Raw genomic sequence first — 12,653 nt, forward strand, 5'->3', positions numbered from 1 at the left:
GATAGCCAAGATTCTTCTTCTTCATACAGGTGGCATTTTTATATTGGGCCTTGATGATAATCTATCCTACTCAAGGCATTGCTTACAAGACTCCTTATTTCCACCTCCCATGATATTTCCTTGCTTGTTTCTCTTCAACTTCCTTGCATGGCTTCTCTAATCAAATTCTTTTGAACTTCCCCTAAACCTCTTAGAACTTCTCCATATAAAAGCCTCCTTTCGTCACAATCCAAAACCATTAGCCTTATTTTTCTATCTTTAATTTATATTTTTCCTTCCCATGACAAATTCCGAAGAGAAACCAATCTTCATGCACAAGCATTCACCATTACAAGGAGAGGATGTTGATGACCATGAAGAGGAAGTTTGGGATAAAGGATGTGATTGGTTTAGTCTCTTCTGCCTCAAATGGCGGCGAAACGACATCGAGGAAACTGATTCCTTAGTGCACCAGAGAGGAGAGCCCACACAGACATGGTGGAAAAGCAAACTGAAGAAAGTGAAAGAAGTCTCGGAAAAACTTGCAGGGCCAAAGTGGAAGAATTTTATAAGGAAGATGAGTGGATATTGCAATAAGCGTAGGACTCGAAAGAACAGGTTTCAGTATGATTCTTATAGCTATGCTCTCAACTTTGACGATGGTGCGGATAAAGAAGGAGATGATTTGCTTCAGGATTTCTCCGACAGGTTTGTTGCGCCATTTTCGGACGAGAGACAGCGGGCTGGGTCAGGAATGTAATCACACTGGTTTAATGATTGGTATCTCTTTCTCAGCATATGCAAATTAATGATACTGATAAAAATGTTTGCATATATATGATTTCCTTTATACCCTCTTAATTGGAATCCATGTGAAGTATAGTTATATTCTTTGGCTTATTTTGATTCTTGCAAACCTGGAACATAGTTAACGTAAATTTAACTGCAAGGTATGGGCGTTATGTCAATTAATTTGTATGTAGGGCCTCTGAAATGGAGTTTGAATAGAATCTGTTTGTATTTGCACCTTAAGCTATGCCTGCCTTTCATTTATGGCAAACCTGTTTTCAGGTATGAACAACTCCCAACCAATTCAGATCAAGATTTCAATACAAGATGTAATTAGCGAGCTAGCATAGGGGACAAATTGTTAAACTCGATATTCTAGTATTGGTACAAGGCATATTCATACACCTTAGTTACTTTGCCTGGTGGACATGGAGCGATACCTTGAATGCTTTACATAAAGAAATGCATATTATACTGCATGACAGTTTGGAAAATTGTTGTTAGAGAAACCATATAGGCGAAACTGAAAAAGCAGACACTCATGCCTTGTCCTTTTGCAACCAGGCAACAACAAACAACATTTTGAACCATGATATTTCTTATGTTGTCTATTTCCTGGTTTTACTCAGCGCTGCTTTGACAATAGTTCTGCAGATTAAGCAGAAACAGGGATACTTTCCTTTCGCTTCAGCAACCCAAAGCTTTGAAAATTTTTTTATTAAGATATAGAGGTTTAAGTCAAGTCACTTATGTGGACATGAATATAAACTATTTGTTTATGTATATGCACGAGTAATTTATGCTTAAAGGCAGGGGAGAAATTATAGAAGACATTAAGGACCAAAGAATCCTGCAGCTAATTTAACCCCATGAAGTAAATTGTGTTGCTCACAGCAAATTGTCTCTCCCACATCTCAAAATACTCTTGAGTAATAGACTTTTATGTTGCAGCCGGAGACTTAAGGAAGAAGTTTTGAAGCATTAATTACGCTTTGTTTTTGTGGTTAGGTATGATTGTATTGGTTTTGTCTTATCGTTGTATTTGTTTCTTTGTGCTTTCTGCCTACCTTCTCATGCAGCTTGGTTTGTTTTGTATCACTAACAGGATTTCTTCCTGACTTTAAGATGAATGAGATTTCATTTAGCCAAAATACATATATGCTAAGTTGCGGTCACAAGTCCCGTTATTTGATACCTAGCCCTTGCTAGTTTATTATCGTTCCCTTAAACAAAATTTTAATTGATCCTGTATATCCTTTCTGGATTGTACAATGACATTTATCAAATGGAAAACCGCTGATACAGCACATACAAAAAAGAACCATGGAACCATTCCACGAATAGATGATATGGAAGCTACACCAGAAATCTAGGTGGTGTTATTAAATAGTTTGACCAATCGAAAATGAAATACCTCAAACCCCATGTCTCTGTCTACATATTATTGCAAGCATTAACCTTCAATCAATTCACAGGTAAAACATTACATATAGTATGAACAAGTTGATAATTACATTATAAACCCATGACTTAAAGCCATTCTTGTCCACAGATATAAAAGCATGAGCTAAAAATTTACAGCTACCTATGATACATTAATTCTATGTAGAGGACTTTTCTTACAGTCTTGTAGGCTCTAAATTTCAAGAATCTAAAACAACATAGTTACACAGATATCATTACCTATCGGCGGATTACCTATTGACTAAAACTGATTGGTGCTCATGCCAACCCATTTGTAAAGCTGAACCACAAAACTTGTTATTGATGATAGCTAACCACGTTAACAAAATAAAGCACCCAACGGAAGTTGTCTTGTACCCAGACTTTCCATTGCAATCGCCTATAATGCATGCTCTGAAGCTGAATTTCCACCAGTATAGGCAGAAAGCGAAACAAGTAGTTTTCTATAGTTTTTAATTTACATTAAGTGTTCATTGCTGGTTTTACCTGCATTACTTCTTTTTCCAAATTAAATTTGGCGAATGATTCTTGAGAAAAGCTCATTTTGATTGAGAAACACACACATTCATAAGCAGCCTACCTCTTACGTTTGCTTTTCAGAGAAGTAGATGGGTTACTCTGCCAATTCCTTTTTCTCTGGTTTATAAACCAATTGTTAATCTGCTTTAACTGCAATCCGGTTTCCTGCACTAATCTTGCTTTGTCTTCCTCCTGCAACAACATTTTGTCAGAAAACTGATGAAAAGTACGTATCATAAGGTCAACAGAGCTACCCAGGAAATATATCACACTCACTGTTGGGTAAGGCCATTTAGAATGTGACTGCCACCAAGCTTTTAAGAGGGAGGTGGTGTCACCTGGTAGCTTTCCAGCCCTTCTCTTACGCAGAATTTCCTCTCTAACGTCCACAATTTTCTCCTTGTAACCCTAAAATGCAGAAAGCACATTTAGGTGCAGAGTATATGTCAAGTCTTTCCACTATTAAGTTTAAGAAAGCATACCTGCTTCAGCTCATGCTTCAGTTCTTGCCTAACACGCTCCATCAAGGACCTCTCAGTTTCAGATGGAATGAGAGGACCAAATCCCATGCTGTCAATCCCATCCAAACTTCCATCAAACAAGCTTGTATCACTATCTACCACTTCATCTTCATCATCAGACATGGTTGCACCAGTGCCTTCACCTGGAGATACACCTGTTCAATACTTCATGGCTTAGATCTAAGTTTAGCCAGTTTAATCCATGGCTAATGCAGTAATACTAAAAGAATAAAATAAACAGGGAAGGATAAGTTCATTATTATGAATTATAGCTGGTGGGAAAGCTAGATGTAGAATTCAAATACTGAAACCAACTTCTAAGGCTTATGTATAGACCCTTTTTCAGTTCTAGGTGAATTAAAGGGACAATATCATAGTGATTAGCATTGTTCTTCATTGGCCATAGCTGTCAGTTTGGCTTTTACAGGGAGGTGTGTGTGATAGAGAGAGAGAGAGAGAGAGAGAGAGAGAAAGGTGGCTTAACTATCTACAACTTATAGCTCAGAGAAGTCTCAACACAAGGTTCACTAGAAGGGAGCTAACAAATATAATGGTGTATAAAAAACCGGTTCAACCCTGGATCAACGAGAATGGTTGGCGGTAAAAGATAGTCTGGAAGAAAAACAAAAAGAAAAGGAAATGATAAAAATTTCTAACGAAAATAAAAATTAAAACTTAGCTAGGAACTAAGACCTCTTAATGCATATGCTTAATCTAAACCTCCAAAACATTTCCTGATAGAGGAAAGACATAACAAGGAAGATTTAAGTAGAATGGATGTGACATGAAGCCTGGAATATGGATGCTACTATCAGAGCACTGACACTTGAATAGTTGGAGCATCATTTAGAAACCAGAAAAAGGAAAATGCATAACTAATTAAAAGATGCAATCATTACGGATAACATAGCTCCAATGCATCAGAATGATGCACTTGCATGCTACTACTACTTTCTGCTATCTGTTCCAAAAACTGTTCACCTTAAGGTGAACTATTTACCTGTTAAACTTTGAAGTGATTGCTCAAGATCCCAACAAGCCATAACTGCTTCCATTGCATGAACACGGACATGTTGTTGCAATTGGTCTTTAAAGAAACCAAGCAATAGAACATAATTTGTCTACATTAAAGGGAGAAAAGAGAGAATATTCAAAAGATGCCAATGATCACATATAACATGTCTATATTAGAAAGCTGAGAAGGAAAAAAAAAGGCAAAAGGGAAATAAACCATCTCATACTTATTAAATATTCAATAAAATCATTGAATATTTACAGCAGCTTACAAAAAATTTTAGGGGATTGATCTGGTGAGGCAACTATGTGAAACAGAGGGGACAGGGAAATTCTGATCTATTCCTTATTCCACAAAATATACAATAAAGGCAGATCAAAACTTAAAAGACATCACTTCAAATGATTTTTAACAATAATGGACAATAATCTATCGTGAGTCCCATAATTGCATAATCCTACGCCTCATCATAAAAGTAAAGATTATTGTGAAAAATTTCTTGCATTGTCAAATTCAAGAAACCACTTCCTTAAATATAGACAGGTCATGTTTAGCTTGTCTTAAAAATAATGCCAGCTCTTTCAAGACCTGTAATGCTGGCTTGTACGAATGCTTTCTATGGCCAGGTTGACCAAAGAAACCACTATACTTTAGAAGACTGTCCAACACCATAAAGACTGATAAAGGTGCAATCCAAGCAACAAAAATAGTTCTAAAAAAGTAACAGATTTCTAATACTATCAGATGCCTGATTGAAACACAATTTTTTTTTTCCATAACTGAGTTAACTTTTTTAGCTTGGTCTCCGAAATACTTAATGGCATCATAGAGAATATATCTGCTATTATCAAGAAAGACCAAATGAGGAATATAGACGCTTGGATAGAAAAATTAGTTGCAGTATCATCCAGAGTTGAAACCAAGATCATGCTTCCAGCTATCTCCAACAGCAATTTCTTATTCCAAATAATATGTAAAAAACAAAAAAAGAATAGCTCAAACCATTGGAAATTTAAGAATTCAATTAAGTTTTCTTTACACAGTTAAAGGGGAAAAACATTGAACAACTAAATTGCCAGTTGGTACTTGCATGTTTATACCATCAAACTGATACTAATTCACTCAGAAGGCCCGAGCACTGATGCTCATCCAGAATCGGAAACAATATGGAAACAGAAACCTAACAATCCCCCCCTCCCCCCCACCCAAAAAAAAAATGGCAGAAACTGAAAGTTGGTCCTTCACGCAAGAACAAATTCCGTAAGCAAGGAGAGACATATTACAACAATCAAGAAACAAAAGATTCTTGAGAGCACTCCAAAAGTTCCATTATTAGGGTACTGAAAAGCATCATCCATCCAATGAAGCCACAAAAGCACATTCTGGTTCACATCACAAGGCACACCTTCAAGTACTATCCTCCACTAAGAAACTCCAGCATACCATCTTTTTAGTTGACACATAAAATACTACCAACATAAAACATCCCAAAACCCATCTATCTCCCCTCATTTCTTTAACTAAATTACATAATAAGAAACCAAAAAAGTAAAAGGGTTAGATTAAAAACTTCAGCTTTATTAAGGAGCAGCATCTCCATAGCTAAAAAAAGAAAAAGCATGAAAACAAAAAATCTCTAGCTTGAAGAGAAATCCTTTCCTAAAATAGTCACATACTGTTGTAAAATAAAAACCCATAAGTCCAGCTACTCATTAAAAGCAAATAATTAACAAAAAAATTTGTATACTACAAATAGAAAATAAAAATAAAAAAACTCAGTATAACCAATGGATCATAACTAAACAAAGAAAAAAGAAAAAAAGACCTAAAACCAACCGGTCAACGGTGACCCAAATAAGAAAGATAACAAGAACTAAGCCAAAAAAAGAAAAGCAAAGAGCCCAAATCAAGAAACAAGAAGAGAAAAGGGTTTACCATGAAGTGATCGAGTTCATCGTCAGAAGCAGTAGCAGCGGTAGCTGAGTACTTAGCCAAGACTTGCTGGGACCTAGCCAACTGAGCGTCGATCTTAGCGAGCTGGTCAACAGGCGTAGCAACACGCAGACAAGCGACGTGTGCTTCCAACAGCTGGTCGTACATGGGATGTCCCATTATCTCGGCCTTGTGTTTGGCTCTTTCCCAGTGGTCGACGTCGGCAGCAGCTGAGGCAGAAGCCGATGCAGCGGTTCCGTTTAGAGCAAGGGTTTGCATGTTTTTGGTGTGGTCGGAGACAAAGCCATCGAAAGCCATGTTCAGAGAAAGAGATGAAAGGGCTTTGAAGGGTTGGAGTTTTAGTAAAGAAGAAGATAAGAAGAGAGAGAGAGAGAGAGAGAGAGAGAGTCTTGGAGAAGAAAGAAGGAAAGAAAGAGAGGAAGGCGCGGTTGTTGGAGGGATTGTGGTAATAAAGACAAAGGGGGATCTATGATGCAGGGGAACAACTATTGACGTTTGAGTTAAATTTCTAGGTCTTTGGTGGTTAATTTGGTTGGCTTTTTTGTCTCTTCTGTTTCACTGGTTTACCTCCTTTAATTACATAAAAACCATTTGTAATAATACTAGTATTTCAAGTACAATCACAGCCAAATCAAAATAATAAGGTTACTACAAAAGACCTAGACACATCTTCCGTTACTTGCGTCTTTCATCTCTCTTTACGGGTAGCCATTCATGCCATACAACAAAACCAAAAATAATTACCGTATTTATCTGCTAAACCATTTTTCCATTTTAAGTATTCACATACAAATATCAACAAAATTTTGTTATTACTTACATAAAAATTCATTAAATCGATACCTTCATCAAATAGACTTCACTATGTTTCGTTTTTCCATAATGATCGTAATTTGTTAAAAAGTTATCATGGTTTAATGATTAAGTTAACAATAATTATAAGTATTGATTCAGAATTGTTGAAATATTGTTTTAAAGAAGAGTTTTTAGGTTTAAGATACTGTTTTTCATTAAATTTAAAAGAAAATACATTCAATATAGTTTTTTTTTCTTGTAAATATCACCCTAACCAACTTTTTTTATTATTATATCGGGTGATCCGTCATTCTCTGACTTGTTCCTTAGCTTTATGCTTTAAAGGCAAAGGTAAAAGGAAATGTACATTTTTGTTTTTAGTTTTGTGTTTTAGCATATTTACCAAACCAGAACAAAAAAAATAAATATTTATTGTTTTGGTCAGTGAAAAAACATTGCTCTGCAAAATTAGGTCAAGCCTTTGACCGAAAAAAGGACGAGGCCCAGCTCGAAAGGCAAGGACACTGTGAATTTCATTGCAAGAAGCCAAGAAGCCCTATGATGACACCATTGCCCATTTCCAGCTCCTTGTCTCCGTACGTTCTACACGTGTCATCCTCATATTTCATTGGACCACCGGTGGGACCATCTAGGAGAACGAACTACATCCCTTCACCTGTCCGTTGCAGGCTAACCAGGGACCGCTGCCAGCAAAAGAAAATAAATATTTATTTTTAGAAATTATGAACTCGATTTTCTATATTCAATCACTGGTTTATGTTAATTACATTTCAAGGCATTTTCTCACTTTAATTAAATATATAATAATGATTTCTGATTTTCTCAAATAGCGACTTGATTAATTTTTTTGTATATCAAATACTGAACCCACTATTTAATTTCAAAACTTCACCTAACCTTGACTAACTAGTGCTATAGGTAAGTTAAGTTGGTTTAAGTAGCAATGACTAAGCATTTTTGGGGCACTATTAAATTGAATATGGGTTTATATTCTGTCGGTAGGAGGAAATAGGAATCATTCAAAATTACATGTTGCAACAGCTACTGGTTGAATGAAGCCAAGGAGCCAAATTCATTCATTGCTGAGTTTGAACTTTGAAACCCATTAAAGTTGACCCAAATGGTCCCGGCTTGCCCCCTCTTACTCAGCATAGCTTGAATAGCTTTTTGCTACGAACACTCGGCCATCAATAATGAAAAATTCCATGTATCTTACACTACAAGTCGAAGGATCTGACTAAGAGACCACCTTCTCTACATGTAATAGATAGGCCATTTGATATGCTCAAGATTTTTCTTGTAAAGTGTGGGATGACATGTCTCATGGTTTTTGGTAATAAAAAATTCAACATTTTCAACCTTAGCCTACCCTAATTAAGCTCCAAGTTCCCTCGTGATGTCAACATGGTGTTCAAGCTTTGTCAATTCGGTGCTAAATAATTTATTGTTAATAACATAGATTTTAATAACAAGTTCAACGGTTTACTCTATTCATTGATGTTTAAACAGTTTAACGGGTACATATAAATACTTATTCAGGAAGATAAAATATATTAATTATAAATATCATTTTAATAAATATTTATCAGTTCTTTTTAACTTTTATAATTGATTTTTCCATAAAGTTTTGAAACCTTCAATCTCAAAGCCCAGGTTTAATAGCTTGGGCTCTAGATCCTAACCATGTTAAATCCAATCTGCTATGATTCTCTTAATTTTGCTCTTGTTTGTTCTACTCTTCTAGCCTACTAGACTAGCTTAGTTTGTTAATTAAGCCCCGGTTTTAGCGGTAAGCCGTGATCAACCATGCAGTGGGCGCTAAGATTTGCCTGCAAAGGATGATGAGGGGCAAAACAAAACCTCCCTTACCGTACCATCATTTGCAACATGTAGCTTTGCTCCCAGTTACAGACAGTATCTGAGTTTGAAGTTTGAAGGGCAATACTCTTCTCTCTTTCTTTCATGCATACATATTGTTACGAAATTTTTCTGCAAGATCGGACAAGTTACACGACGAGAGTTTGTACATGCAAAAGGGGAGGCTAAAGAATGAATATATTACTTGTTTCTTACGGCAGAGTAGGTGACATAGAAGGCTTTGTAACTTGGACCTCTCCACAGTCACTGATGTAAACAGTTTTAAGGGGCCTGTTCCATAACGTGCGACCTTTCTGTGCTCTTTCATCTCCAAAAAATTCAGCCAAGTCATTTAGTAGGCGAATTCTTTCAGAAGGTTTGTAGGTTGGGATGGAAGCGATTGCTGTCACAACATCCAACCCTGAAATTGAAATGAAATCAAAGTTCAAAAGGTGGCAAATTATTTCTTAAAATCTAGACAATGTGTGTAAAACGCACAAGGACAATGAAGAGGGAATATGAAGAGGGAATATATGGATAGCAACAATTTCCAGAAACAATTTCCAGTTCCTGCATATCAAAATGTCTGATAGAATTCTTCAGTTTTCAAAAGGACAAACACTTCTAGAGGTTCATACCGCACCACAGATACCTATCATTTTGACAGTAATATCAGAGTTTGAGCATTGGTAATATCTACACAAGTGTGGCGAATTTGCATCAGCATGCATGCAGAACCACATGCTACAAATGGTATGTGTTTCACTGGAAAGGCAAACCAGAACAGACACAAGTCATTAGAATGCAATATGCATCAAAGCAACAAGACATAATGTTCAAGGATCTAAACTCGTTTATATTCAATAAATGTGGAGAGATTTTGTGATTCTCCTCTAACAGTGGCAAGCTGTCTTAAGGTTACTCATTCATTTCAACTATAGCAGCAACCTTCAAGATATAATTAATGGAACAGAAAGCATTTCCTTGGGAAGAAGTCACAGCATTTAAAAGATCTCGATTTTTCTGGTGTAGATGGATTTCGAATTAAGAACAAACCTCCAAAGAGGACAAAAGGAAAGGGCAAAGGCATTTGAAGTCAGATGAGGTTAACCTTTTCCTTAACACGATTAGAGACACATGTGCTCTACTAACCCTGTGGCACTTTTTTTTTTTCTTTTGAAAGTTAGTGTTTTATTGATAGAAGAGCTAAAATGCTATGCTGAGTCTTGAACTTTATATAGTAAAAGACTCCTTTTGGCATAGAAGCTAACATACAGTACTTGGAACTGTGACTACAACCCAATCGAAGCGACTCAAAACCAGATGCTATCATCCTCGGAACAAAAGTAGCAGCCCCTAAGCAAAAGAGTTTAAGCTGTAGTAACACCAAATTAGGCAACAAAAATCACTGCAATGAACCCAACCCTGGTGTATTTTGTTATGTTGTTACATTCAACCCTAGAGAGTAACATTTGCTAAACTTGAGCAAAATTACAAAAACATGATTCAGATATTCTTGTTCAATTCAATTTCTGAGAGATGCCATCCAAATGGATTTATTATGCCTTGATTCTCACAAAGTTTATAATTGTGGGGGAATTAGACAAGACCAAAGACACTCCAAAAATAAGAACTATATATATATATATAATAGAGAAAATTGTAAGAACTAACTCACCTCATAAGGCCATTTCAAAAATAGATAATAAAGTTCCAAAATTAATATTGTCCAACAACTGCGTTCCAAAGTCCTACTTCTAGCAACAGTGTGATTCCAATTTTAACAAACAGAGTATTTATAAGGAAGCTGTTTGCTTTTGAGGAATCATTAGAAAAGAACTGCCTTCAAGTTTTTATGCAAAAGTTCAAGAAAGAAGACTGAAAGAAACTGCAAAACATCAGTAACCAGTTCTCTAGCTAGTCTCTCTACCAACTGGGAACAGCTACAATCACCACTTACCATCGCAATCACATATTTTAGAGATATTAAGAAATTTGAATTTGTGCAATGCCATTCTTTCCTACAAACTCTATTCATAAAGTACCCAAATTGAACATTACCAAACCCATCAGACTAACCTCATCAGAAGAAATAAAACATGCACCTGCATATATTACCTACTAATTAACTGAATTTCACTACTTTATCCCCCCGAACGAAACTTCATTAACGAAATCAGCAGAAATTAAATGCATATATGCTAAACTACACATAAAATCTAAATTTAAGCACTGCTGACATAACAGACAGACCGAAACCTTACCTTCAAGCACTGTCCCAAAAACAATGTTGTTATTATCCAGCTGAGGGCAGGGACCAGGCCCTGTAGTGATCAAGAACTCAACATTCCTATAATCAGAACCAAGCTTAACCTCATCATCATCATCGTTCTCTGATAAACAAAGCGAAACGACGCCAGCCCTTGAATGTCTAAGCAAGAAGGCCTTAGAGTCAACAGTCTCGGTGTTCAGAGGCAAGTCCAAGGCAGGAAGGAGATGGACCTCCCTGTACTCTCGGCTTCGGCCTTGGCGTCCAGCTTGAAAGAACTGTCCTGGAAATACTTTGTGGACGAGAGTGTTTTTGTAGGAGGAAGATGTGCACATGAGCTTGAAAGTGGAGACTGTGAGAGGGAGGAGGTTGCCATAGAGGCCGAGGACTATGCGGCCTAAAGGAGTAGGGTCCGTACAGAGAGGGGTATCTGCGGCGGCGGCGGTCGTGGATGTGTTGGTAACAGTAGAGCGGAAGTAGGTGGGGCAGAGGGAGAAGTCAAGGAAGACGCGGTCAGTGATTGCGGTGTCTAGTGGGGGTGAAAATGAGGATGAAGATAAGGATGGGGTGTTGAGGGCGGTGGAGAAGGTGGAGGAGAGGAGGAGGGAGCGGCGAGTGAGGGTGGTGGAGGACGAGGAGAGAAGGGGCGGAAAAGGGATTGGAGATAGAGGGGCGGCCATGAGGGTGGAGAAGACATGGCTAGTGGGAGATGGGAGGGAGAGAGAGGGAAGCTGATAGCAGTGGTTGGTAGTTAGAGGGAGAGTGGGGCCTACATTAAGTGGATAAATAGACAATAGGAAATTAGGCCTTTGTTCGTTAGTTGCTAGAGTTTATCAAATTTTGTTGGGCCGTAGGATGGGTATGGGCTTGTCATGCAACGAGTCGGAATGATGAACAAGTCAGCCATGGTAATAAAGTGAGGCATAGGTAAATTAAAATGTCATTTTTTTTTAATTCAAGTATATAACGAAGGAAAGTGATGCTATTTTATCTATATATCCAAAAATGATATGAGATAATAAATAACATTTTTTGTTATTGGTTCAGAGTTAGATTGCAGAATGAATTTTTGAAAAATAAAACATTCATTCAAGATTAACTCTTGATATCAAGTGAGTTATAAACAAAGATATTTCCCACGCTCACATCCCATGTAATTCACAATCAAGCCGAGCCAAAGAATGGGTTAACTCATCCCCAAGTCTACTTGATGGTGGTGATCGAGAATTAGCGTTTGACTTGATGATTTTTGTCTTGCAGCATGAAGTGCTAAGTGCTTGTAAGATTTTAAGTTCGATCCAGGCTAGCGAAAAGCAGCTATGGATTTTGTCTAACTGTTTTAATTCAGCTGTATCAAATTATTTCTCTGTCTCATTTTCTACAAAATAAAAATTATTTCTTTTTTAAAGCATAGGTTGACAAAGATACTCTCAGGATCAATATCTTGTTTTCCCCTTGAGCATCATTTGTC

General features: G+C 37.0%; 3 protein-coding genes across 6 annotated transcripts; 1 reads left to right on the forward strand and 2 right to left on the reverse strand.

Annotated features, from left to right (window-relative positions):
• The first annotated feature begins 157 nt into the window (after positions 1-157).
• On the forward strand, positions 158-879 carry LOC18588911 (uncharacterized). Its single transcript, XM_007013635.3, has one exon. The coding sequence runs from the start codon at positions 281-283 to the stop codon at positions 737-739; it is 459 nt and encodes a 152-aa protein (XP_007013697.1). The 5' UTR covers positions 158-280; the 3' UTR covers positions 740-879.
• A 1,379-nt stretch (positions 880-2,258) lies between these two features.
• LOC18588912 (homeobox protein knotted-1-like 3) lies at positions 2,259-6,683 on the reverse strand. The gene is made up of 5 exons (XM_018127937.2): positions 6,223-6,683; positions 4,273-4,393; positions 3,234-3,427; positions 3,028-3,159; positions 2,259-2,943 (listed from the first exon to the last, which is right to left on the reverse strand). Exons 1-5 carry the CDS (start codon positions 6,535-6,537, stop codon positions 2,809-2,811), a joined length of 897 nt encoding a protein of 298 aa, XP_017983426.2. The 5' UTR covers positions 6,538-6,683; the 3' UTR covers positions 2,259-2,808.
• A 767-nt stretch (positions 6,684-7,450) lies between these two features.
• On the reverse strand, positions 7,451-11,930 carry LOC18588913 (Cyclophilin-like peptidyl-prolyl cis-trans isomerase family protein). Of its 4 annotated transcripts, none has more exons than XM_088810358.1 (3): positions 11,178-11,924; positions 9,119-9,334; positions 7,451-7,739 (listed from the first exon to the last, which is right to left on the reverse strand). In XM_088810358.1, exons 1-2 carry the CDS (start codon positions 11,860-11,862, stop codon positions 9,126-9,128), a joined length of 894 nt encoding a protein of 297 aa, XP_088666484.1. In that variant the 5' UTR covers positions 11,863-11,924; the 3' UTR covers positions 7,451-7,739; positions 9,119-9,125. The 4 variants fall into 4 exon arrangements, with proteins under 4 accessions (XP_088666484.1, XP_088666483.1, XP_017983993.2 ...); XM_088810357.1 differs by lacking the exon at positions 7,451-7,739 and adding an exon at positions 8,987-9,045 and having other exon boundaries at positions 11,178-11,923; XM_018128504.2 differs by lacking the exon at positions 7,451-7,739 and having other exon boundaries at positions 8,987-9,334; positions 11,178-11,922.
• Between the last annotated feature and the right edge of the window lie 723 nt (positions 11,931-12,653).

Source organism: Theobroma cacao, chromosome 9 (assembly GCF_053813885.1).
Source record: "Theobroma cacao isolate CCN51 chromosome 9, ASM5381388v1, whole genome shotgun sequence".
Classification (NCBI taxonomy): domain Eukaryota; kingdom Viridiplantae; phylum Streptophyta; class Magnoliopsida; order Malvales; family Malvaceae; genus Theobroma; species Theobroma cacao.